Below are 24,958 nucleotides of genomic sequence, written 5' to 3'. Positions count from 1 at the left end.
AGCTGACCATTCTGACGAGTCAAAGGGCAATTTGTCTGATAGGTTTACATACACAAAAGAATATATTATTTTCGGAATTCTGACCCGTAACCTGTTAGAATGAATAAACCGAAGAGTGTTTTCTTGATGGTCGTTTTGCCGGATTGCAACAGTTTGTACACAGTCATTGAAGTCCAATTCCAGGGTCGTCACCAACAGTTATAACTGATCCTAATTGGGGTAGTTGTCGAATTTTTCTTGATGTAATGCTACAGGTTTTCAGTCCGTGAAGCAGGCACTATTTCAATGAATTGATTGTCCAATAGGTCTTGAATCGACTTGCTGAAAATTTGAAGAGGGTGGGTTCTTTTTCCAGACTCGGAAGAATACCCTGAGTAATGGTGAAACCATTTTGAAATTTGATGGGAGCTGTGGATGCTCTTTCTTCGAGGAAAATTTAACAACATATCTCCTGTCTTGATAGCTGACGTTTTTTTTGGCGTATTCAGCCACCTCCTCCATTTTTTCGGTTGGTGGGTTAATTTCCAGGGATTCAAGACTCCATAAACAAGAAACGTCTACTTCTTCGACAACTGTGATGTGGAGAAAAGAAATTTGGACTGATGACTGGTGTTCAAACAGTTCATACACATTTTGTTTTTTTATGACAAAGTTCATGCGTTCTTCGGGTGTTGAATACTTGAAGTTGTGTAGTTGAAGGGTGTTGAGTACATTGAAAGGTTAAATGCTCAACGCGGAAAATACTTGCAGCTGAGTTTCATCGCACTGTTGAAAAGGGACGTAGTCTGATGCGGAGATGGTTGAAATGGAGTTGATGATCTATGGCCGGCTTCGAGCACTTTCGAGCCATAAGTTTGGGAACGATCCGTAGATTTATATGTGAAATAGAGAACTTAAAGGAATAGAATTATAGAATAAGTTAAGCTAAAACGACGCGGATATCTAAAAAAATGTACAGTTTCACAACCTCTACAACACTTTTAATTTTCAGATTTTTCACATTGTTTCAATTGTAAGTTGAAAAAAAAACGAATTTACTTTTTTCCAAGGTCCAGTCCCTTTCTTCCCCCTCATCCCCTCGCGCCTTTTACTCTGTTAAAAAGAGAAAAAGCAAAAAAGGCGTGATAATCAGGCGGTGATAAATCCACGTGTGTGGAAATGGGGGGGGGGGGGGAGAAGGGACTATAACAAGCAAAAACAATTCTGACGCAAACTTTTGGCTCGTCCAAAAACATACTCTTCCCGTTACTGGAAAAATCTAAAAAAAGTTTAATCCATACCCCAATGTCTACGTAAAAAAAAATCGTCGCGTTCCGACGAAAATTGGATTTTTGGGAACTCCAAGAAAAACGCCTTTTTCCATAAGGTTCTCTCGCACTTTCCCAAACTATCGTGAGTACTGTATTTATGATGATTTTAGAAAATCCAAACGTTTGACGTCACCCGTCACATATATTGCTGATCCCTAAAGTACTTTTTCACTTCATTGATTGGAATCTATCCCCGCTTGTTATATTTGTCCGGAAAAAAACTTTTTTTGTTGGGTGAAAATAAATTAGTTGTATCTGCAGAAATACTCTGCAAAAAAAAATTCTTAATTGTGGGAGAATTCGAGTAGAACGGAAAAAAAAGACGAAAACCACTTACCCAGACCTAGTCACCTTCAAACGACGGACAGCTTCCTGAAGTAATTTGATAAACTCAGTTCTATAATTGTCCTCCACTTAAATAATCTTGAACATGGGGACGGAAACTAAAGCAATTATCCCGTGATATTTATTCTTTCAGCGGTGATATTTTGCGTTCTACACTCTAAGAATTGCAAATTCAAGAAGCATACAATGCATGATTGTTGAATTCTTGGAAAGTTCTAACATTTCCTTATTTTAGTCCTTAGTCTAGTGCTTCAGTAAAAGGTTCCATTATTCGGGCATATTCTTGCAAAATTTCTTTTTTCTGATTTACTAAGAGACTGAACTTTTAAGTGAAGAAAAGATTCTTACAACTCCATCTGTTTCGTCTTGCCAAAGAAAAGGACACAACTCAAGGCATCAAAACGAATTTCACCTAGTTTGGTGGTGCAGTACGAAAAGAGAGACATTTTTTTCTTAATATAGTCTGATGCCAAAAATCTCTGACCTTGTTAATTCCCTATGCTTTGCAGTTTACCATCCATCAGTACATTTTCCAGTTTTGCGAAGATTTTATTGGTACGTCAGCAGCTGCCATAACATTCGAAGGGTGACAATGACATTTTCCACAATAAGATTATTTAATCCGTTCACACCGTTAAATTTCTGGTTCAGAATCATATTCAATATCTTCCGTTGCCAGAGTCTGCGTTTCATCATGTTCTTCAAAGATTGCATCTAAGTCAATCTAAATAAATTTGTATCTTTCTGTATCACCGGTTCATCGGGTTCCTCGTCTTCATCTTGTGAACTGTCTGGATCCTAAGGCAGTTCATTTGGGCTGGATACTCTAAAATTTTTGAGAAAGTTAGATCCGTTGTCAGTAATCATAACGTTAAATTTGCCGAGAATCTTGTGGACTTCCTTATGGATTTCGTAAATTGCGTTTGAATTGCCGTCGAAGTGTGGCTGTCTTTTAAACGGTGGATCGTAAAAACGAATTGCGTCTCTTAAAATTGTCAGTTTGCCAGTACCCAATCATCCCGATAAAGTTTTTAAAATGAACTGTTAAAATTCATTTCTGTGACGAAACAAAGTGAATTTAGTCGACACACGATAATACGGCCACTGAAATCTTTTATTTTCTTCAAGACGTACACAGACGAGAAAAAGAATTCAAGAAATAGGGGGTTATTTTGGCTAAGGTTTCTTCCGCCGCCACCTCATTTTTGACACCTTGGCTCCCACGGTTTCGGCATGATTTTATTGCGGCCAGCAATCTAGTCCAAAAAAATGTCAGCAGTTGTGCAAATATTATTTGCTTTTGAAAGGGTCAGGAATAGTACTTTTTTGCAACTAGAATAACACAACAATTTCTGGTGACCACCGTAGGTTTTTTAAATGATAAAAAAAAAATAAAAACTATAAAATTACGGATTTTATCACCATTTGATTTTCCGGTAAAACAGTTTATTTGGCTCTAATGTCTAGTCTTCGTTTCACAAAAAGTGAATTTCCCCCAAACCCCCAAATCTGTTCTTTTTGAGTGGTGGACTCGATATTAAATTGTTGTCCAAAATTATCATGATTTTGTCATTCAAGTTTTTTATTCGATGGATTTTTTAAATTAATCAAATGATAATAAAATATTCTACAATACCTATTATACAATCCCTTTGCCCTCCAGCAAATGAAGTTTTTAATTCAATCAATTAATCTTTCTGATAGCCTTGAAAAGCAAATTTTTTCAATGTATAAAATCGTAGAAAGTTGTAGAAGAAGACAGACAAGGACAAAGCTGAGGCTTCCATTTTCAAAACATCTCGTAGCCTGGTTAAAAGTCGTCTTTGTAAGAATGATCAAACAAACCAAATTCTTTTTTAGGATGAAAAAGAAAATAAAGAAAGAAAAAGCTGGAGCGGTCTTTAAAACAATTTGTAGCCTCCCATCCTTGTAAGTCTTATGAACCTTTTTTTTTATTTTTAAATATCATATTCAATCTTAAATATAGATGACTACAACGAAAAATAAGACAGCGAGACCAACATCAAAGACATAAAAATAAAATGTAGTAAGCAGCGTGACCATTGGGGGTAATTTTTTCTGTAGCTCGTTTCCTCATAGTAGGCTTGTTGTTGGTCAACTAGAATTTCTTACAACATGTCCTTATTCACTGTGTATTTGCTTATCAGTTCTATAAAGGACTAGGCATAAATTCAATAAAACCAACCCGATTCTTATTTGGTTTAAAACTTAAACAATTCTTTACATTCCCTCTAAAAAAGAATTTTTAGTTTTTCTTTGTGATAACTCAAACGAGAGTTATTGCGAAAAAAGGGAACACTTTGGCCCGTAAGCCGCCGTTTTAAAAGCGCGGAAACACTCGTCGTGTTTCCAAACTTAGGGTGGTTACTGTACAAGTGTGTGATAAGGTTCCACATTAAAAAAACATGCCAAGATTGGGTTCCTCTTCATCTTCAAGAAATTGTGTCTCGTCATAGCGCTGCTCGAGGTAATTAGAATTTGAAATTTAATTTGGGTAGTCGCTAATTAGCTTCTTATCCATTTTTAGATTCAATGGATCTGTCATGATTTCACAACCATGACAAGAACTTTCAATAACGGTCAAGAGTGATTTGTTCTTGAAATTGAATGTTTTCTTCAGATGTCTATTGGTGAATCTCAATAAAGAAATCATTGAAACAAATATTACTCGAAATATATTGATTCCTATATGGGTGTATAATCAAGCTCTCTTTGTTATTTACTTTTTTTTTAAACCCATTTAAAACTTAAACCCGCTCGAAAACTACAGTCTCTGATGTGCGAATTAGTAATAATAACGACATGGTAATATCATGATTTTTCCAACCATGGATCAGGAAAATTTGTCTAATAATTGATGTTCAAAATTGAATAACATTACTCTTATTAGGTCTTTTTTGTGAGTCTCCGCAAAGTCATTATAATTTTTGTGATAGTGTTGCATATGTATGTTTAAAATTTTTGCCTTTTTAAATAGCGTTTTGTTGTTGATCAAATTCTGAATTGCAACAAAAAAATAATGAATTTCCAATTCAACATTAGCAAAAATGCCATTCGAAATAACCAGGATAAATCTGGATACGTGTCACCCGACTATTTCTTTTCCCTCTCCCTCCATCGTTTTTTTCATTGAACAAAGAAAAACGTTTTCTCGCCCATGCCGATGTTCCTCTTCTTCTCGAAATTTTGTGCCGTAATTTCACCATTCGTATTGCTCATATTGCTGAAATTTCTCCACAATAGTTTTCGATCCAATGCTCTCGTAGCAAGATTCTTTTTTTAAGTCATCCATTTTATGTAAATTGCTACTTTGCAGAAATTTCTCCAAAGTCTCTGAAGTACATTTATTTCCAGTTCATTTATTGACCGATTTATTCCATAGCAACGAGGAAGGTGAAGCCCCTTTGACGGTGGCCCTGACAAGGGAAAAATGTTCATTTATTTTTTTAATTAATATCGTTCTTATCAGAACATGGTTTTAGTTTGTATAAAGAGATACTATAAATGTATGAGAGTGCCTTTAAATCAACTTGCTCAAGAAGTTCCAATTGTGGTATTTATTGATAATTTTGTTCCATGTGGTTTTATCCGGGACATATAAAAGGCCACCCAGTTGGCTTGGACCTCATAACTTATTCTGGTCAGCAAACCAAATTATGTCAAACACCACACCCAAAACCTACTGAAAATTCCAACTCAACACCAAATATCAATGGAAACGGTGATGTGCTTTACACAACCATGCACAGATAATAAAACCCCTACTTGAGTTCCCTGGGGGAAAACACTTTTGGGTTGAACTCTTGACTTGAGGTGGAATCTTAATTCTGGCTAATGGAATCATTGTCAGTTTTGAAGGAACTCTACTATTTCACAAATGTCTTAAGGGGAGAGGCCAGACACGGCCCTGGTCGACCGATGTGAAATTTCAACATGTTGTGAAAGGATTTTTTACAAGAAAAATGTGCTAACAAATTGTATTTCAGAACGGGACACAACACAGTTACATCTCAAACGATTGCGCAACGGGCTGTCGTTGCCCTCGTGTCGTTGACTGTGCATTGATCTCAGTGTTAGTTTGCTGTGATGATTTATATTTTGAAAGAGTTAGGGAAAACCTGGTTGATTATAGTTTTGTCCTTGATGCCAAATAATTAATAATTAAAGTTTTGTCAAAATTGTGCAAATAATTAATCAATGTCTGCAAAACATTGATCCAGACACATCTGTAACATCCTATAGACTTACATTTCCTAAGGATTGTTTCTAACAGGTACTATATTATTTTTTATTAGTATAAATATTTTCATGTTTTATGGTAAGTTTACATACTAAACCATGGTTCTTCCGGATCAGCAGCTTAAGGAGGCATTCGCTGTTACAGGCCATGGTTATCACGCCGAACGGATTCGATCTTTTCTATCCAACTGGCCATCCATCGTTCGGTTAGTGGATAAGTGTAACATGCACCGTTCAGCGTTCGCTTAATTCGCCCCAATATGGTTACTGGATACGAATACCGTATCAATAATGAGATCTCCCATAACTTCATTTATTTAATTACGGTAAATTGCACGCGTTCATTACTCCCTTTATATATTATTAATAATTACCACACATTTGCAAACCCCCATAACTGGTTGCCGGATGAAACGGGCGCACGGAAAGTTTGGAAGCAATAATTGATACGATGCCCAGAAAACCCAGAGTCAGAGCAAAACGAGCAAGATTCGTAGAAAGGGAAATAACAAAGAGAAGACATAACGCCATGCGCCGACATCTTCGAAAAAAAAAGAAGTTGGGCTAGGCAGCAACATTTGGCTCGTCATTCTCTTCACTTGTCCACAGTTCAAAATTAATTATTAAATTCATTTCACATTCATCTTCATTGCATTAAATAATTCATCATTATTTCACTTCTAAATGCATGATCACATGTACAGTTTGGAAATAAAGACTGCGAATAATTGTACCTGTAAATTTTTCTTTTAATATCAACCACACACAGTAAACATCACTACATCGATATGACTTAACAAATAATAAATAATTTTATCAATGGCAAATATCTTATTAACCGAATAAACACTCGTGGTCTTAATTTTGGTCCTTGGCTCGTGCGACTGGCCTTCAAACACACGAGTAGCACACGCCATTATTTCCGGTCACATTTAAATCCGTTGAGATCTTAGACATCCTTTGCTGGAAATTTAAAATCCAATTTCGAAAGATAACAAATTGTATTTTTCCTTAGAAATAGTTTTAACGTGTAAGATATGATTTTATTAGGTACAAAATGGTGATTCCGGTCGTTGAGCTTAACGCTGCAATGGCAATTGTTGGTAATTGTTACCATTCGGACAGGATTTGATTTCACTTAGCTTATTGGCCTTACATTACCCGATTGGTCGACGAGTTCAACTTGCATAAGTGCAAAGATCATTGAAAAACATTGATCTCGACCTCGACACGCGACACGCCCATGAACTGTCGGTGTGCTGTGAGTTTTTGGTTTTGATATTTCTTTTCTGAAAATGGTTTTACCTATATCAGATCTTGTTAAGGCTAGAGTAGTAAGGGGTAATAGTTATCATCAAAGGCGAATCCAAGATGCCATGCGTTTTTTGACGACCAAAACTAGTTTCACTAAGCAGTGCAGTGCTAACCGTGAAATTCAAAAGAGCTTGAAGCATTTAAACCCAACTTATCGCCATGGCATTGAATATCGATTCAAAAATGGTGTCGTACACAACCAATGGCGTTTCAATACAGTGTGTATTTGTGTATAAAAATGTATAAACCTTATTTTAAATTCATTTTATCCTACTTACATTACAGCAAACCCCGATTGTTGGACCTGGCTGGGGTGGGAGAAAAGTAGAGTTAATGTTACTATTCCATTCTCTTCCAAAAGAACCACGGAACCGCAACCGTCAAAACCATAAACGTGTGCATCAAAGAAACCAGCAACAAATACTGCAACAACCACAGCAACCAATACCTTAACAGCCTCAGCAACGAATTCCCCTGCGTCAAAGAAAACAGCAACATATTATTCAACAACCAGAGTAAAAAATCCCCCAACAACCACAACAACAACAATAACCACAAAATCAGGTATGTAAATTGAAGTTTCATTAAAGTTCATCAAATTAATGAAAACATTTAATTAATTAGAATCCACCACGACGTCGTCAGGCACGCCAACGCCAGAGATACCAGCAAAAACAGCAACAACATCAGGCATGTATATTACATCATCATTAAAGTACATCAAATTAAGTAAAAATTTAATCTATTAGTGTCCACACCAACGTCGTCAGACACGCCAACGCCACCAACCACCAGTTCTCCAACAACCACATCAGCAACAAAATCAGGTATATATATTGAGCGTCGTTAAAGACCATGAAATTAATTTAAACATTTCATCACTTAGAAGATACCCCAACGTCGTCGTCGTCGTCAGCGTTGGAACAGAGGATAACCTAATGGAGAATATTTAAATTTAAAACATGTTCACTGGCTTAATCACATTTATCGAAATTAAACACAAAAATATACATTTTGTATACATTGCCATATAGTCTTTGTCTATTATGTATTATTACTAAGCTAAGAAAAATGTTCTTGATACTGATTTACTTATTACTTACTTGCGATCTCCCCTGAGTAAAGATTGAACATGATTGCACACTATCCGTGGTGTTTTATTTTGGTAGGTATTTATATTTAAAATCCTTCATAGGAAATGCCCATTATTGAGCCTGGATGGGGAGGGAGTCAGGAGAATTGGCGAGATTATCTCAGCAAACGTAAGTTTTAATTTGATTAAGTTTTAACATTTTAATTTAATTGTTTTTTTGAACTTGATTTCACCATCAAATGTCTCTATCACTACGAGATTCAAGTTTCACTCCGGATTCTCCAAATCGGCCAGGAGCATTGGGTTAACAACATTGTTGCCCATAATTCATGGTTGTTCAATTTTGTAAGTACTTATATTCTAAATATCAAACCATACCTTTGGGCCCGGTTTGAATGGATCAGAAGCCTCTGTAATGTTACTGGCAGACGCAATTGATCGCAACTATTAACCATAACGCCTAACAAACCCTGCTCGACCCCACCACCCCTTTTCCACAAGGAAGAGTAAATAGACGAACTAGACGACGCCTGTGACATCGTGTACAGCGTCTAATGAGGCAAGTCTGACTTGTTTGCTGATCTGTTTGCTGTTTTTATGTTTGCATAACATTAAAATTTGCAACAATTTAGTGCACACGAAAATAAAGCACAGTGTACAGATCAGTATGGATCACATTCCATGTGTGAAAAGGAAACATGAAATCTTGCATCTTGAAATGGTGAAGTGCATTCTAAAATAAGGTTCACACTTCTTCATGAAATTTCTAATTAAATCCTAAAAAGTCTGAATTACTTAGTAAAAATAAAGGGGTTGGATTTCAAGGTTACTGGCAAATTTATGCTGAAAATGGAAATCAGCTTGAAAACAATCTCAAGATTTAAAAAAAGGAATGAGGAAAGCAGAAGAATGTTTTGTTCTACCTTGTCAAAGAGAACATCTGTGTCGATGTTCTTTAGCTATTTGGCACAGCTTTGTTTTTAGTTTTAGAAAATACTGGCTACTGCTCCCCTCAACAATGTTGCGCAATTTCATTTAAAAATAAAATATTAAATCGTGCAACATATCTATTTACTAGCACGAAAACACGAACTAGTGGTGCCACCTTTTGCGCCGCCGACGACCAAAGCAGTGAAACACGTTTGTTGACATTAAAAACATAAATCATATCGTCGGCTGCGTATCCTAAATTAGTAATTATTTACTAATGGTATTCTTAGTAATTTTTCCAGTGAGATCCAATGGATAAACATTTTTACACATCGATAAACACATTTTAATGGGACTTTTGCTACCTGAAACCGATGGTTAACGGGTTGTCTAAAATTTGATGACCTAAAAGAAATTAACAGATAGAAAAAAATAAATCCCGGTTATTATCGGTGTTTTTTTTTTTTGTTTTTTTTTTCAAAATCAGTGAAAACCCATGAGAACCTTCGGTAGATGTATATATATCTTCAGGGATAAAACATATATGAAAGGCATCAACTCACCATTGGCCATCTCGTATAGGTAGATGACTGTTGTTGGTTGTATCCCACAGAGTGTCACGTTGTCTTTGATGGCGGTGAGAAAATCTTGCCATAAAAGAACTGTCTCATATTTCTTAGACTTGGAGTAAGTGGAGTCTAAACAATGAAAGTTTATTCACAATGTGTCTCGAGGTATTTCGCGCAAAAATAGGTCTTATATAAATGATTCCTACACACAAAAAAAATGAACAATTAGCTTTACGATGATATTTTCCCAACTACATATCCTCCACTCAATGGCTAAACCTCTTGCCCAAATAATCATACTTACCATGTGTTGTAGAGATAGAGAAAAGCTTACTGGTTGTGTTAATAAAATCACTTAAGTGTACCCAGGACGGAAGTGAGGAATAACGTAATTGGGAAAACGGTAAATTGCTGGACAATCTGATTTTGTCCGCTTGTTTTTTCTGACATTGCGCTAATTGCCGCTGTAGCTGTCGCATGTGTGGTAAATGTTCCCTCGATTTGAAGTGGAGTTGGGAATCAGGTCTGTTTTTCCCCAAATGGATCACCGTTACTGCATCACAACAAAGGTAACGCCGAAATACTAACCAAAAAAGAGTTTTCACCAATTAATGTAGGTTTCTTTTCTCCTGGTTTTCTTGGAGGAAGTTCCCCATCTTTTGAGGTGATTGAATCCGTCTTGGATGTCGACAACTTTGTGGTGACTAAATGGAAGAAGCCAGTTTGATAATGTTTGCAATTTGTTGAGGAATTGAGATTAAAGTTTCTTCAAAGAGGTACAGCTGTGACAATCAAATCCGGTTTGCTTTTTGAGGTCCACATCTCTAGCAATTGAAAATTTTGGTTATTCTATAGTTTCAATTTGTTCTTATTGTTTGTAAAACAGTAATTACAAATTGTTGTTGAGGTTTCAAGTGGCTGTTGTTTTATCACCAAGAATTCTGGTTACAGGTGATGGAACGTTTCTACTATTTGAAAAACGCTACTTACCTATGATATTATATTTTCAAAATTAGTAGATTGACAGAAATAATTTATTTGATAGCGATGGATAGGTGCGTCTAATGTAGCACGACTAAAGTTAATGTAGCAATGTAGCAATTACCTGTTACAGATTAATGTTACGGGTCCGTTTTACATACCTGTAAAACAAGAATGTTGCAGTTCCATTTCACAGAAAATTTTCCTCAAATTTGACAGATTTCGGTAAAAATATGTTTTACAGACATGGGTACTATCTGTTTTATCTCTATAAAACAAAATTCTGGTTTCTAACATAGAAACCTCTTCCAGATATGTTTTCTCCCTGTTAAATTGAAAACTGGTTTTACCCTGTACCCCAGCTTTTTCACAAATCTGTTTTTACCATGTAAACATTAATGCTGTTTTCTATCGAGATCCCAGCATTATACAGTTCTCTGTTTTATCATGTGAAACTTAATGCCATTTTTTTTTGTAATCTAGGTCTGTCCTAGGTCTGTTTTTACCCCTTTTCCCATAATGATGTGATTATTGGTTTTTACAAAAAAAAACAGTTCTGGTGAATGAATTCAATTAATGTGAATGGTTTGAAGGTAACTTTTAGTTAAAGGTTCGAGGTGACTTCCAACAAAGCGACCTAGCTAAGCCTGGTCAATACATTTCTCGTTTACGGAGAAATGGGTTTTATAAGCCTTTCCTCAGTCAAAAACATCTTCGCATTGTTTCTTGTCAGACCGGCTGTAGGGGATGCAATTTTATACCATGGTGTCATAAGAACGTTTAAGGAGTAGTGCATAAGAAGGAGTGCATGTGCATCTCTTTCTCAGTTCTTTTTTGTGTTTTACCTGATCATAACCAAATAAGCCTTAGACACCTAAAAAGGATGTGACAATATTTACTTGAGAATGTAATTGTTTAAGTTTGAATACTCGAACTGGGCAAAACAACATTTTTACTTGAAATCTTGAAATGATTTAAATAATACGGACTTGTCAAATTTTTGGTTAAACTAATTTTCATCTGATCTTTCAATTATCAACCCAAACTGCTGTCAAAGAGATACAAACAACGAGATTTTAAAAAAGGAAGACGCATAGCACTACAAGGGAGAAAACAGCTCTACTGTCCGCCGTCTCCGTAACACTGTAGAAAATCAGCACGTTTTGCAACACAAATTCTTCTTCTTCATGCCGCACATTACAGAAGTTAAGACCATGACATCAATGTTGAGTGACGTCTAGGCCTCTGTCAACGATATTCAAATTATGACAAAGATCCTATGCTACCACCAAACTACCGCAGTTTTACCACCAGCATTGGGCAGCGTGCCAGCTGCTGAGAAAACCACGCCCCACCCATTGAGTTTCCGACTTTTAAAGGAAGAAAACATGGCGAAAAGGTAGACAAGGGAGCAGCAAATGCCGTTTGATTTGCTCAAAATGTCCCTGAAACAACTACTACGTGGTGGAAGGTAAGTTAGACAACCCAAACATCAGGATTCTACAAGCACTTGATGTATGAATTAGGATGATTAGGATGACACACGTCTCCAGGACCACTGTGATAGCAATGTTGTTTTAAAATTAACAGTGGATGCATAAACACTCACTCAGTATCCGTCTTAATGGTACTTTATATTTCAGGTGTTGGGACAAATCTCCTGTTGATCGACGCTGTAACCGAAGTTGTTATCACGGTTCATTTCACAGAGTCATGTATCACTTTTGCATAAATATCGCATTACAATGATTTTGACAACCAAAGCTGTGCTTATTGGAAAACGAATAGGCCGAGCGCTCTACCATTTAGAAATTACAGCAACGAAATCAGAAGATGAATTGGTTTATTTCAACACCTGAAGCGGCATTTATTGCCGTTTGGCATTAACGTTTTGCTAATGTTTTAGCTCTAAGAAAATAGAAATATGGCAGCAGAACAACTAGCCGATGAACTCGTCCTTCCAGCCAATATGTTATTCCTTTACAGCCCAGCCTGCTCTGGTTGCATATCCGACAAGATTGAAATATCTCCTTTTCTAACTGGATGAACACGAGAAGTTGAAGTCGGCTAACTGATTACCTTGGAAGTGTTTTGACCAATGAACATTGAGAAATCTAGTGGTGTCAAATTCCTCGTTCTATTAGCCAACGACTACATTGGATATCGCACGGTCTACATTCTTAATAAAAAATCCTGATTGGCTGAGAATTTTTTCAGAGAATACGCAGACTACCTTCACAACGAGACTGGCCAACAAAATCAAACATTCCGAGCAGACAACACTCGGAGGGAATTTATGGGCCACTCATTCAGATGTCTAAACGAGGTATAAGAGCTGAAACATCTGAACAACACACGCCCGTGCGAAACGGAGAGTACGAAAGGACAAACAAGACAATCGTAGAAGGTGCCCTATACCTACTTCATATAAATTATCTCCCATTGGACCAGGAAGCTATTTCGGTTGCTGTTCACACCCTAAATCGTGTCATCACCAAGACAGCACCAAACACTCCGTTTCAGAATGAGTATGGTTTAAAAAAAATTCTATTCTACGTATTTTTGGATCTAAGAGGAGAAAAGTGGATTCAAAGAGTCTGAAGTGCTTCTTCGTTCGGTACTGCGGCATTAAAAAAGTCTACCATTTTTGGAAGCCAATACCACAAAGGACCAAAACCTGCTGAGCTTTTTTACGAGCAGACATCCATGCACCTAGATCAACGCCTTTACATTCTATTGACGATCCATTAAGAACAAATTATTCCTAAACAATCAACTCCTTAACCAAAATAAGGGAGAACAACCAGCATCGATCCATTACTACCACAGGAGAATATAGTGAATGACAAAGCTCCTCCAAACTCTCATATTGTTCTAGATCGCAAAAAAAAATATCTTCAGACCATGCATCAACAGACTGGCTCCTGCCACGGCATCAACTAAGTGAATTCCAAGGCCAGTTACATTTTTTCAACGTCCCCGAAAATTATTTTTTTGGCCGAAAAACTTGTGCTGGCCGAAAAAAAAGGATGGCCGAATCATATAAATTTTTATGTGTAATTCGGCCACTGGCCGAAACATACAAATTTTTGTGTAACATTCGGACAGCGGCCGAATCATACAAATAATTTTTGTTGCATTCGGCCAAATATTTTCTGGCCGAATCGTACTGTATTCATTAGAATATCCGATAATTATTTATTTTTGAAAGTTACGGAAGTTATTTGTGATGTTTGTTTAAATATTTTCAAGAATATTCAAAATTTAAATAGTCAAAATAGTCAAAAAGATGAATTCATATAAAAGTAAATACCATTTTTTTTTCGCTTGCTATTTTATGTCTGATCATAATTGAAATTTCAATTAATTATTTAAAATGCTGTTTGTGGTGAATGTGGGAAAACATACAAGAATGCTAAATATTTGAAGAGTGACAAAATTAACGTTCATGGAAGTTAGTAATATTTGTTTAGCTTGCTATTGTATGTCTGATCGTAATTGAAATTTCACTAGTTGAGAATGCTGTTTGTAGTGAATGTGGGAAAAACTTCAAGAATATTCATTGTTTGAATGCTCATCAATGCAATACCCGAGGCGACAAGTCGGCGGGATCTCCTCTCTCTTCGCTTTTCATTGATCTCTTAACGCTTTCCGGAGAAAACATACAGCATGATGAGAAACCTCAACGTTGCTAATTTTCCTTCGTCTCGAAGGGGATACCGTGGTGGCCTGACTGCGAAGAGGGTTTGCTTGGCAAAGAAATTTCTGTACTGTAGCCTGGCTAAATCAAGGTCACTGTTCAAATATCAGACTGTCACATCAACACATCATTGAATCCGATTGACCTAGATCTTCTTACCATCACCGAGTTCTGGCTGACCCCTGAACACGGCGAGGAGATCCTCCGATCTGTCTGCCCTGACGGCTTCCGTGCAGTCAAAATTACAAGACCTGGGAAAAGAGGGGGTGGCCTAGCTGTCATCCATCGAGATCCCATCCGTGCACGTTCGATTCTTCTGGAAGCTCGTCCAGCTACTTTTGAAAAGCTAGCTCTCTCCCTCCAGTTCAACTCAACCGGCTTCAACCTTGTTGGTATTTACCGCCCACCTGCTAGCAAAACTGACGTCTTTATGAGTGAATTGTCCACATTGACAGCTTGTCTTGTTCCATTGGTAAGAGATTTCTCTCCATGGTCGATTCATTCGGCTTTCTTCAGCAAGTCAACCAGTCAACCAGTCCTCACGGTTACACTCAGGACCTTGTGATTTCAAAAGAATCAGATAATCTCTTTTTTGACTGCTGGGTTCTGACCTTTTGACTGATCACTTTTTAGTGCACTGGTTTTCAAGAACTCGCCGACCACTACATCCGGGATTTTGGAGCTGACCTGACCAAACTACCTCTCTTCACGAATACTGCCGATGACGTCAAGTCATTTTTGAACCAGTACAACTCTGGTTTGAGGGCTTTGTTGGATCATCATGCACCACTTTCCAGAAGAACGTTCGCCATCCGAGGTGGTTCCCAATGACAGTGTTAAATTTCCCATAAGGGGATTCGACGGGAAGCTACTTTTTTACTAACGACTTTTACATGGAGGCATAGGGAGGTCTCTCCGACGGTGACGCTATCTAGGCTCTCGCGGCATACGGACATACCGAGAGACCTTTTAGTAAAAAAAGCGGACAACCCCTTATGGGAAATTTAACATGGAGATTGGAGAAAGAGGTAAAGGACAAGGAAAATAGTCACTCAAAATAAAAACTTATTAAGCGGGTAAAATTCTATGGAAACCATCTCTCCATGCCCATGGTCAGAGTGAGAAGAGGCTTTGTAATACTTGCAGAAGTAAACACAATAAAAATTTCAAGTTGAAAAAACCCCTAGTTTTCCAATCCGGGAAGATTTCCCCATATTTGTAAGTACATGCTGTAAGTTAAGTTTTTTGTTTTTTTACATCACTATGAATGCCAAAAACTTCACCGCATTTGCCACGAGGAAGAGAATTCGAGAAAGAGATAATTCCCCCGACATGTTTGCTGCTGCCGATGAAGATGAGGATGTCATTTCTTCTGATAAAGAAACTAAACAAGACTCCAAGAAATCGTTAATTTGCAAAACTCCTTCTAAAGATTTAACAAAATTGCGCCCTTCATCCAAATCCTATCTTCAATCCCAACAATCTTCTAGAGAGCAGAGCCCAAAACAGAACATTTTGTTGTCTTCCTCAGTGCAACATCATGTCAACAACAATCAATCTATGCTATCAAGTGACTCAAAAGTTTTAGGTGATTGCTCCATGAGTTCATTAAGGAGTACATTAAACACCAACCATTTTGGGTTAAATAGTCGATTGAAAGAAGCTCTACACTATGGTGGACTGAATAATACAAGAATTGGGTGTTCCAGCCGTTCCTCATCTGGTGAAACTCCTCCTATTTATACATTAAATAATAGCAATATCCTCCCTTCCCAAACATCAATTCACTGTGGACCTCACTATGGGCTTTCAGTTGGGGTATGGCAAGCAATCCAGCAAACAAAAGGAATCAACAGTTTATACGACTGGCAAGATAAATGTTTAAACAAAGCAATCAAAACCAATCAGAACTTGCTCTATTCTTTGCCAACTTCTGGTGGTAAAACTCTTGTTGCAGAAATATTGATGGTCCGTGAACTGTTATGCAATCAAAAACATTGTCTATTCGTCATGCCTTACGTCAGCATTGTTCAAGAGAAAATTCGGACACTGTCATCTCTTGCCATAGCCTTGAATTTTGCCGTGGAAGAGTATGCCGGAAATCGGGGCTCGTATCCACCTCGGAAACGGAAATCGAAACGCGTCATTTACATCGCTACATTAGAAAAAGCTAATGGAATCGTCAACAGTTTGCTGGAGCTTGGAAGATTGAATGAAATTGGTATTAATTGATATTTAATTTAAATTTATTCAAATTAATGTTGTTTATTTTTATCAGGATTGGTTGTAGTGGATGAGATTCACATAGTCGGCGAAGGTAAACGTGGAGCAACGCTCGAAACTTTACTCTGCAAACTTCTTTTGGCTCCTGTAGGTCCTCGTTTGGTCGCCATGAGTGCAACCATTGGAAACATCGATGAATTGAGTAATTTTCTCAAGGTAAATGAATTGAAATGAACTCGTATAGTTAGTATAACTTTCATTTTCGTGTTTAATTAGGCTGAAATTTACACGGAGGACTTTCGACCAGTCCAACTTAGAGAGTTCATCAAAACTGGAGATCAGGTACTTGAAGTGAGTGGCAGACAGCGTGGATTCCAGGAGAATTTCAAGCATTGCCGTTCGGTGTCATCCCAATCGGCAGAATCTCGTAAAAACGATCCTGATGGCATAAGTGTCCTGGTTTCAGAAGTTGCTCCAGAACATTGTTGTCTAGTCTTTTGCTCAACCAAAAAGAATTGTGAAAGTGTGGCCAAACTCATCAGTAGCAATTTGTCGCCTAACCTACTGCAATGGAAAACGGCCGAGAAGTTAAAACTACGAAGAGCTTTAGAGGTAAAATCTATTTCGGCTGTTATACCTCGGGTTTTCCTTTTTCTAGTTAAACTAATGCTTATTTGTACTTTGTAGCAAGAAAGCGGCAGACTTTGTCCAATTTTGAAATCTACTTTACCTTTTGGAATTGCTTATCACCATTCCGGACTCACTGCGGATGAAAGACAGTTAATCGAAGAAGCATTTTCATCCGGAACACTTTGTTGTCTATGTTGTACCTCGACACTTGCTGCTGGAGTCAATTTGCCAGCAAGAAGGGTTGGTGTTTTAAATAATTTTTTCTTTCCAAAATTCAACTAAAAGGAGCTTTGTCGAATAGGTTATATTGAGATCGCCTTACATAGGAAATACCCGTTTAACACGAGCTCGCTATCAGCAGATGATTGGTCGAGCTGGTCGAGCTGGTTTTGATACACACGGCGAAAGTTTCATGATTGTTAAACCAAATGAATTAACTTTTGTAACTAATGACATTCTCATGGCACCGACAAATCGCGTCGATAGCCAGTTGGCTGAAGACAATCTTCGTGGGTTACAGCAGCTGTTGCTAAGTCTTATTTCGCTAGATCTTGGCGGAAGAGACCGTAAAACATTGGCTGAGACTCTTCTTTATTCTACGTTGCTTGGACAACAGGTGCGTCAGAATCTTGCTTCACTTACTAACAAATGTTCGATTTATATGTAAATGCTCGGAATTTCACATGTAGAGTACCCGTCAAACTATTACTGCGACAGAGCTTGTTGACCAAAGTTTGAAAAGCATGGCGGAAAAGAACTTGATATTATTTGGCAAAGACGAAAAGCTGGAGGTAACGAAACTTGGCCGAGCTACACTGAAAGGTATCGTCGATTTGGACCGGTCAAAGCAACTTTATAATGATCTGCGTCTGGCCCAAGCTGGTCTTGTTCTGATGACGAAACTTCATTTGATGTATCTCGTGACCCCGTATGACATGGTCGGTACTGTGATCCCTATAGCATCAACCTACTTCCAGGTATTGGTTGTTTATCTTTTCAAACGAATTTGTTTTCTGTCCAGCTTAAGCTTTATGTTTATTTGATTTTTCATTAGTCATTTAATAAGCTGTCCGCCGAGGAACTTGGTGTAGCCAGAACGATTGGCATCAACGAAACGGTTATGGTTAAACTAATGTCAAACCAACAACCGAAAATAGAACGCTCTGTTTTAGAACGCTTCTATTTAACCCTGATGCTCAACGATCTGTTCAAAGGAGAATCAGTATGGAATGTGAGTGAATTGTATGGCTGTACACGCGGAGACGTCCAGAATTTACTTTCCAGCGCATCAAGTTTCGCTTCATGCGTTTTCCACTTTGTTCAAGAATTGGACGAGTTTTGGGCTTTTTCTGACTTGCTGCTTCCTTTTAGTCGCGAGCTGTCTATGTGTTGTACTGCTGAATTGATCCCATTGATGGAGTTACCTTCAGTTGGCAAAGGTCGAGCGCGAATGTTATTTAAAGCGGGATTTCGAACGCTGACTGACGTTGCCAAGACCAACCCAGAGGAACTGGTATCTCGTGTAGAACACTTGCCGAAACGGAGCGCATTGCAAATGATCGCCGCAGCCAAAGTACTCGTCTACGAAAAAGCCGATGCCTTAAGAGAAGAAGCCGATTCTTTACTGGAATTGGTTCCCAGACCTCAACCACTTGTTCCACTTGACGAAACTTTTCAGACACAAGCAAGCAATGTATCTCTTCTTGATGATTGAAAATTTATCTAGTCCATGAATCATTTTTTCTGTAAAATTTTCTAATGCGCGATTGCCCCTAAAGTTGGCACGTTTGATTTACAAATACAAAATCTTTTGTTTATTATGTTGTCATTTATAGTTGTCATGGTTACTCCTCCATTTGACTAGTTCAGGATGCCTCTATTGGAAAGCCGATCTGTTGTCGCAAGTTGGAATATAGTTCTTCCGGAAGGGGAGTTTCTCATCGAATTTGAACACGGAACAACCTCCGGTAAACGTGTAATATGGATTAATGAAATCGTAAGTTTTACGGATGCCCGCCAGCATCCGCCGAATGATGTAGCATGCTTTGATTCAGGAATACCTTCGAAGGGATTGGATGTTTCGTCTAGTTGGACCTGAACATTTTCGTATTGGACGATTTGATTGCAAACTGGACGTTGAACCGGACGGGACCTTTGGCTTACTTTACTCTTTATTTATAAATGGTCAAAACATAGATGAATTCCAAGAGTTTAACAAAAAGAAATGGATGACTTGGAATGTTGAATTTGGACCAGGAAACCGACACACTGTGTTGTTTGGTAGGAACCACATCATTAAATTTTAATATCTTAAGCTAATCAAAACTTCAATCATTTTCATTTCAAAGAAAAAGACACTACTGATGTTTGGATTAATGGAAGCAAAATTGATTGTGAGGTATGATACCACTTGATTCATTGCTTCTGTGTGTTACTTTGATAAACAAGAGAAAATATTTGCAGGTTCAATTCATTGATGGGGGTAACTTAACTAGATTCTCTGTTAATGGTACTCCAGTGGTAATCAAATCACTATCAAGTGGCAATAAAAAACAAGGAATGATTCACCAATTTATTTTGGGAAATGAAATTTTACAACCTGACATCGACAGCAAATGAGGAATTTGAACTTTTAGTTCCAGAAGAGTAGTTGACTCATTTCTCGGGAGCACATTTTTAGCGAGCATCAAAAACAATCACTGCAAATTTAAAACAAAGTTAATATTTTTTAAACAAAGTTGTAAGTGAGCCAATAAACTTACATCTCTTTGTGCGTTTCTTATACATGATTCCTGAAAAACCAAAACAGAGATTTAAGCACATTTTGAAGACCAGTTTCCAAATAGACAAAACATAACATACGGTAGCCACATTCTCGGCAACGAATTGGATCCCTTGGCTTCAACTCATTTTCACCATGGCAATCTGTAAAATTTATAATTAAATAATAGGTCCAACTTTATACAAGGTTTAAAATGACTTTTCACCTCCACAAATATAAACCATTGGTTGCTTTTTTACAGGCTCTCCTTCTTTGTCCATCTAAAGATAAGAAAAGTGATGAGTAAAATTATCAATATTTTTAGCATGCCCAGCACACATTTCCCAATCAGTTTTAATTGGCTATTGGTTAATGATTCACATGACAATTATTTAGTAATTCAATTCACCTTGAAAAATGTTCAAAAAAGGTTGGCTCTAGTCTTGACTCTTGACTACGTTTTGCTTGCTTTGGCTGATAAAGGGCGAATGCCATAGAAAATGCAGATGCACCAAGGCTACATTCTACACATTATATTTGAATTTGTAAATAAATATAAAATAATAAACCCCTAAAAAAATTGTTTGAAATTGAAAATATGTCAACGGAGAAGTATTATTTTCTAAGTTTCTAACCTAAATTTAAATAATAGGCTATTTTAATTTTAATATTAAATTGATACTAATATACTGTAAATCCAGCTGGCATTAAAATATTTCAAACTGAATCCGACACCGATAAAGTATGCAATATGATATATAGCTCAAGCAATAGCAAATAGCAATAGCAATAAAAAACCGCAGAAAATTATTTAACGTGATATGTCACAACTTTCTAATTTTCTTTCAACTTAACACGTTTTAACAACGTCCAAGAGCGCTTTTCCAAAAATTTTGCATCATTAATCCATAGATAAAGACCACCCACGTCTTCTTTATCTATGATTATTCAATCAGAGTTCACCGCGAGACTTTATTCACAATTCCATTATTTGTTTATTTGCTAATATTTGCGATTTCTATCATATCCTTGGCCGAGTATTCCCATTTCGTCGGTGCTACTTAGCCGTTATTTATGAAACGTAATATAACATATAAGTGTAAAAATCAAAGGATAAAAATGACGTAATCAGATATTGGGGATGGTTCAGCGTAATCAGCGATTATCATGAGCAGAAACAGTTTGTTATTTCAGTCATCGAACTTGTAGATCCCAGTTTTAAGAAATTCGCCACTTTCACCAAATTTCCTTTCTCCATTCACGCAAAAATGTAGGCCAGGTTATTGACTTTTAAGCGAAAGTATGATAACGCATTTGGCAATTGGAAGCTTTATCGATGACGTCGCGCTTCCAAATAAACGGATCTGATGTTCCCTATAGGTTTTTTTTTTTTTTGCTCTCACTACCGCAATAGTTCTGTAAAGGCAAGTTAAATTAGTTTTTGATTCATTCTAGCCTAAGGAGATCTATCGAGAAATTTCATCGCGTAACGTTCGTCCTTTGTTTCAAAAGGAAATTAAGCTACGCTGCCAAGTTTCGAATAAAGGAAATGCGCTTTCTTGGATTGGTGGCGCCTCTCGAATTCAGCCTGGATCGCACACTCTCCGGGCGACAGCGAGAGTGGTGGGTCGACTTCTTCGTTTTTCTATTTTCTAAATGCAAAAAATCACAAAAAAATTGTAATTTTGCCAAAAACCTAAAAAAAAAAAAAAACTAAGAACACTAACTTAATTTAAGTTAGAAAAAAAAATCTCCTTTGGTGAAACAACTGTGCTCTTATTCCATCACAATCTGTTACACTCGGTTTCTACGCCATTTGTCTCGTAAGTACATTTTCAACATGGCAACCATCCCTTCTCACGCGTTCGTATCACATTGCGTCAATTAGTCGTTGACGTCAGTGAAACGTTTCATATCCCTTTTGATAATGTTGCTCTATTTTTTTTACTAATCTTCTCTTTTTATCTGCAGATCAACTAAATATCTTTTGCCATCTTGATAAATTTGACAACTTTCTGAAAAATGAACAACACTGCTGGAGCTAATTACCCAATTGCCTCTCTATACGTTGGTGATCTTCACAATGAGGTCACTGAAGCCATGCTTTTCGAGAAATTTTCCACTGCTGGGCCTGTGGTTTCCATTAGAGTATGCAGAGACATGATCACTCGTCGTTCACTTGGCTATGCCTATGTCAATTTCCAACAACCAGCTGATGGTAAGACACAATTATATTGAGTAAAGACTTTTTCGTTAATCCTTCTCATTGTGCAGCTGAACGAGCCCTAGACAGCATGAACTTTGATGTCCTTCGGGGAAGACCAATTCGTATCATGTGGTCACAGCGTGACCCATCCCTTCGTCGTTCTGGTGTTGGCAACATATTCATCAAGAACCTTGACAAAACAATTGACAACAAAGCTATGTACGATACATTCTCTGCTTTTGGCAACATTTTGAGCTGCAAAGTTGCTCAGGATGAAGCTGGAAACTCAAAAGGATATGGGTTTGTCCACTTTGAAACAGAAGAGTCTGCCGTTAATGCCATTACAAAGGTAAATGGCATGTTGCTCAATGGAAAGAAAGTCTTCGTTGGCCGCTTCATTCCACGTAAGGATCGCGAGCGTGAGTTGGGAGAGAAGGCTAAATATTTCACCAATGTCTATATCAAGAATTTCGGTGATGAGTTTGATGATGAGAAACTCTTCGAATGTTTCTCCAAGTATGGAAAAGTCACATCTCACAAGGTACTACATTGAATTTATCTTGTTGTGTTCTTATGTTAATTATAATGTTTATTTTTCAGGTCATGTCTAGTGACGATGGGAAATCTCGTGGTTTCGGATTTGTTTGCTACGAAGATCCTGATGCTGCTGAGCGTGCTTGTGATGATATGCACGCCAAGGACATGAATGGCAAGACCCTATTTGTTGGACGTGCTCAAAAACGCAATGAACGCCAAACTGAACTCCGACGCAAGTTCGAACAAATGAAAATCGAGCGCCTTAATCGTTATCAAGGTGTCAATCTTTACGTTAAGAACTTGGATGACACTATCGATGATGAACGCCTTCGCAAGGAATTCGCCCCCTACGGAACCATCACCTCAGCTAAGGTTATGACTGAAGGAGGTCGAAACAAGGGAGGTTTCCAGACATCACTTGGTAAGAGATCTTGTTCATTTTCATCAGAATCATTTGTTTATTAACTACTTTTTGGTTGTTTGACTAGGTTTTGGTTTTGTTTGCTTTTCATCACCGGAAGAAGCAACGAAGGCCGTGACCGAGATGAATGGCCGTATCCTCGTTTCCAAGCCTCTGTACGTCGCCTTGGCTCAACGAAAAGAAGACCGCAAGGCACAGCTTGCTTCGCAGTACATGCAGCGAATGGCTGGTATGCGTATGCAACAAATGGGTCAGATGTTCCAACCGGGTGGTCCAGGTTATTTCATGCCCGCTCCCATTCAGCCTCAACGCTTCTACACGCCAGCTCAGATGGCACAATTCCGTGCTACTCCTCGCTGGTCGGCTCAGCCTCAGGTACAGTTTTAATCTGAAATCGAGTGAGACATATGGTATTGCGGCTTGACAAATGGGTGGCCAAATGGCCTGTTTTCTCAATTGTTCTGTTTTCAATTCATTGATTGGTCGACTTGAGAATGGCGTGATGATTAATCTAAAATTGAATACGTATCAGGTTCGCCCGACTGCCCAACTTAACCAACAAGGTGCCGGATATCCCGTTTCAGCTCAGTACCGTGGCGGAGTGCCGCCACGCGGTCAGCCCCCGGTCGTCCGCTCCATGCAGTCAGCTCGTCCCATCACTGGCCAGCAGCCGATGGTGCCGCAAGGAATGCCTGGCCGTTCGATGGGTATGCCCTCAGGCGGACCCGTCATGCCTCAACCCCGCCCCGGATTCAAGTTTACTCCAGCTATGCGAAACCCGCCCAGTCAAGTATGTTTTTCGTAACATTTCATTACGAGTATCGGATACGATATGATGGATGTTTCACCATCTTTACAGGGTTCCTTGCCTTCGAACGCCATGGGTGGATCGGCTGCCGGTGGAATGCAACAAGCCCTTGTCGTCCAAGGACAGGAGCCGTTGACCGCATCCATGTTAGCTTCTGCCGCTCCCAATGATCAGAAGCAAATGCTTGGAGAACGTTTGTTCCCTCTTATTCAGCGCATGTATCCGGATATGGCTGGAAAGATCACCGGCATGTTGTTGGAGATCGACAATTCGGAGCTGTTGCACATGTTGGAACACAACGAATCACTCAAAGCCAAGGTACGTTACTAGAAATAATGTTTTTGTTGAACTGCAATTGAATTTGACTTTATTTGATTAAAGGTGGATGAGGCTGTCGCCGTACTTCAGGCTCATCAAGCTAAACAAGTGGCTGCTGCAGTTGCATCAGTTGTTCAACCGAAGGAGGAATAAAGAAGAAAGAAATTTAAAACAAAAATTCACAAAAAAATGGCAAAACTTCAAAAAATCCACAAAAGTTTTTTTTTCTTCGTCTACGACACGGAGTTATAACGCAACTCTTCTTTTCTGTTCTACTTTTTCTGTCTTAATCTTAATGTCATCGACCACCTTTGAAGAAAACCTCCTGGTCGCCCAGCCTTCTTTATTTTTCGCTTATTCTATCCCTTCTTTTTCTTTATTTTCCGTTTCTTTCTTGATCATTATTTTCCTCTTTTCATTTGTAATCCCATTCAGGTTGTGGGTTATACTTCAAATTACAATTTCTTCTTGTACTGGTATAATTCCGAAATACAAGACATGGGTTTCAGGCTAAAAATTGGTGGCTAACTCACTAGCATTTTTTGTCGATTT

General features: G+C 38.0%; 3 protein-coding genes across 3 annotated transcripts; all 3 read left to right on the top strand.

The window, feature by feature from the left end:
- The first annotated feature begins 15,586 nt into the window (after positions 1–15,586).
- LOC124311823 (helicase POLQ-like) lies at positions 15,587–19,175 on the top strand. The gene is made up of 7 exons (XM_046776185.1): positions 15,587–16,723; positions 16,781–16,941; positions 17,002–17,337; positions 17,413–17,595; positions 17,657–17,971; positions 18,045–18,332; positions 18,410–19,175. The coding sequence occupies exons 1-7, from the start codon at positions 15,766–15,768 to the stop codon at positions 19,067–19,069; spliced, it is 2,901 nt and encodes a 966-aa protein (XP_046632141.1). The 5' UTR covers positions 15,587–15,765; the 3' UTR covers positions 19,070–19,175.
- Positions 19,176–19,186: 11 nt separating this feature from the next.
- On the top strand, positions 19,187–20,035 carry LOC124311841 (fas apoptotic inhibitory molecule 1-like). Its single transcript, XM_046776219.1, has 4 exons — positions 19,187–19,351; positions 19,410–19,635; positions 19,704–19,753; positions 19,819–20,035. The coding sequence occupies exons 1-4, from the start codon at positions 19,226–19,228 to the stop codon at positions 19,972–19,974; spliced, it is 558 nt and encodes a 185-aa protein (XP_046632175.1). The 5' UTR covers positions 19,187–19,225; the 3' UTR covers positions 19,975–20,035.
- A 1,665-nt stretch (positions 20,036–21,700) lies between these two features.
- LOC124311829 (polyadenylate-binding protein 4-like) lies at positions 21,701–24,923 on the top strand. Its single transcript, XM_046776194.1, has 8 exons — positions 21,701–21,939; positions 22,088–22,334; positions 22,391–22,863; positions 22,923–23,280; positions 23,348–23,655; positions 23,813–24,070; positions 24,140–24,406; positions 24,470–24,923. The coding sequence occupies exons 2-8, from the start codon at positions 22,139–22,141 to the stop codon at positions 24,557–24,559; spliced, it is 1,950 nt and encodes a 649-aa protein (XP_046632150.1). The 5' UTR covers positions 21,701–21,939; positions 22,088–22,138; the 3' UTR covers positions 24,560–24,923.
- The last annotated feature ends 35 nt before the right edge of the window (positions 24,924–24,958 follow it).

The sequence above is a fragment of the Daphnia pulicaria genome, chromosome 8 (assembly GCF_021234035.1).
Source record: "Daphnia pulicaria isolate SC F1-1A chromosome 8, SC_F0-13Bv2, whole genome shotgun sequence".
NCBI lineage: Eukaryota > Metazoa > Arthropoda > Branchiopoda > Diplostraca > Daphniidae > Daphnia > Daphnia pulicaria.
This window is presented reverse-complemented; position numbering and strand designations above follow the sequence as displayed.

Bases quoted from the DNA above. Each gene is read 5' to 3' on its own strand.
- LOC124311823 (XM_046776185.1), top strand. From the start codon at position 15,766: ATGAATGCCAAAAACTTCACCGCATTTGCCACGAGGAAGAGAATTCGA. The intron at 16,724-16,780 runs GTATTAATTGAT...TATTTTTATCAG, and splicing joins TGGAAGATTGAATGAAATTG to GATTGGTTGTAGTGGATGAG. The intron at 17,972-18,044 runs GTGCGTCAGAAT...TTTCACATGTAG, and splicing joins CTACGTTGCTTGGACAACAG to AGTACCCGTCAAACTATTAC.
- LOC124311841 (XM_046776219.1), top strand. From the start codon at position 19,226: ATGCCTCTATTGGAAAGCCGATCTGTTGTCGCAAGTTGGAATATAGTT. The intron at 19,352-19,409 runs GTAAGTTTTACG...GCTTTGATTCAG, and splicing joins TAATATGGATTAATGAAATC to GAATACCTTCGAAGGGATTG. The intron at 19,754-19,818 runs GTATGATACCAC...AAATATTTGCAG, and splicing joins GAAGCAAAATTGATTGTGAG to GTTCAATTCATTGATGGGGG.
- LOC124311829 (XM_046776194.1), top strand. From the start codon at position 22,139: ATGAACAACACTGCTGGAGCTAATTACCCAATTGCCTCTCTATACGTT. The intron at 23,656-23,812 runs GTACAGTTTTAA...AATACGTATCAG, and splicing joins GCTGGTCGGCTCAGCCTCAG to GTTCGCCCGACTGCCCAACT. The intron at 24,071-24,139 runs GTATGTTTTTCG...CCATCTTTACAG, and splicing joins TGCGAAACCCGCCCAGTCAA to GGTTCCTTGCCTTCGAACGC.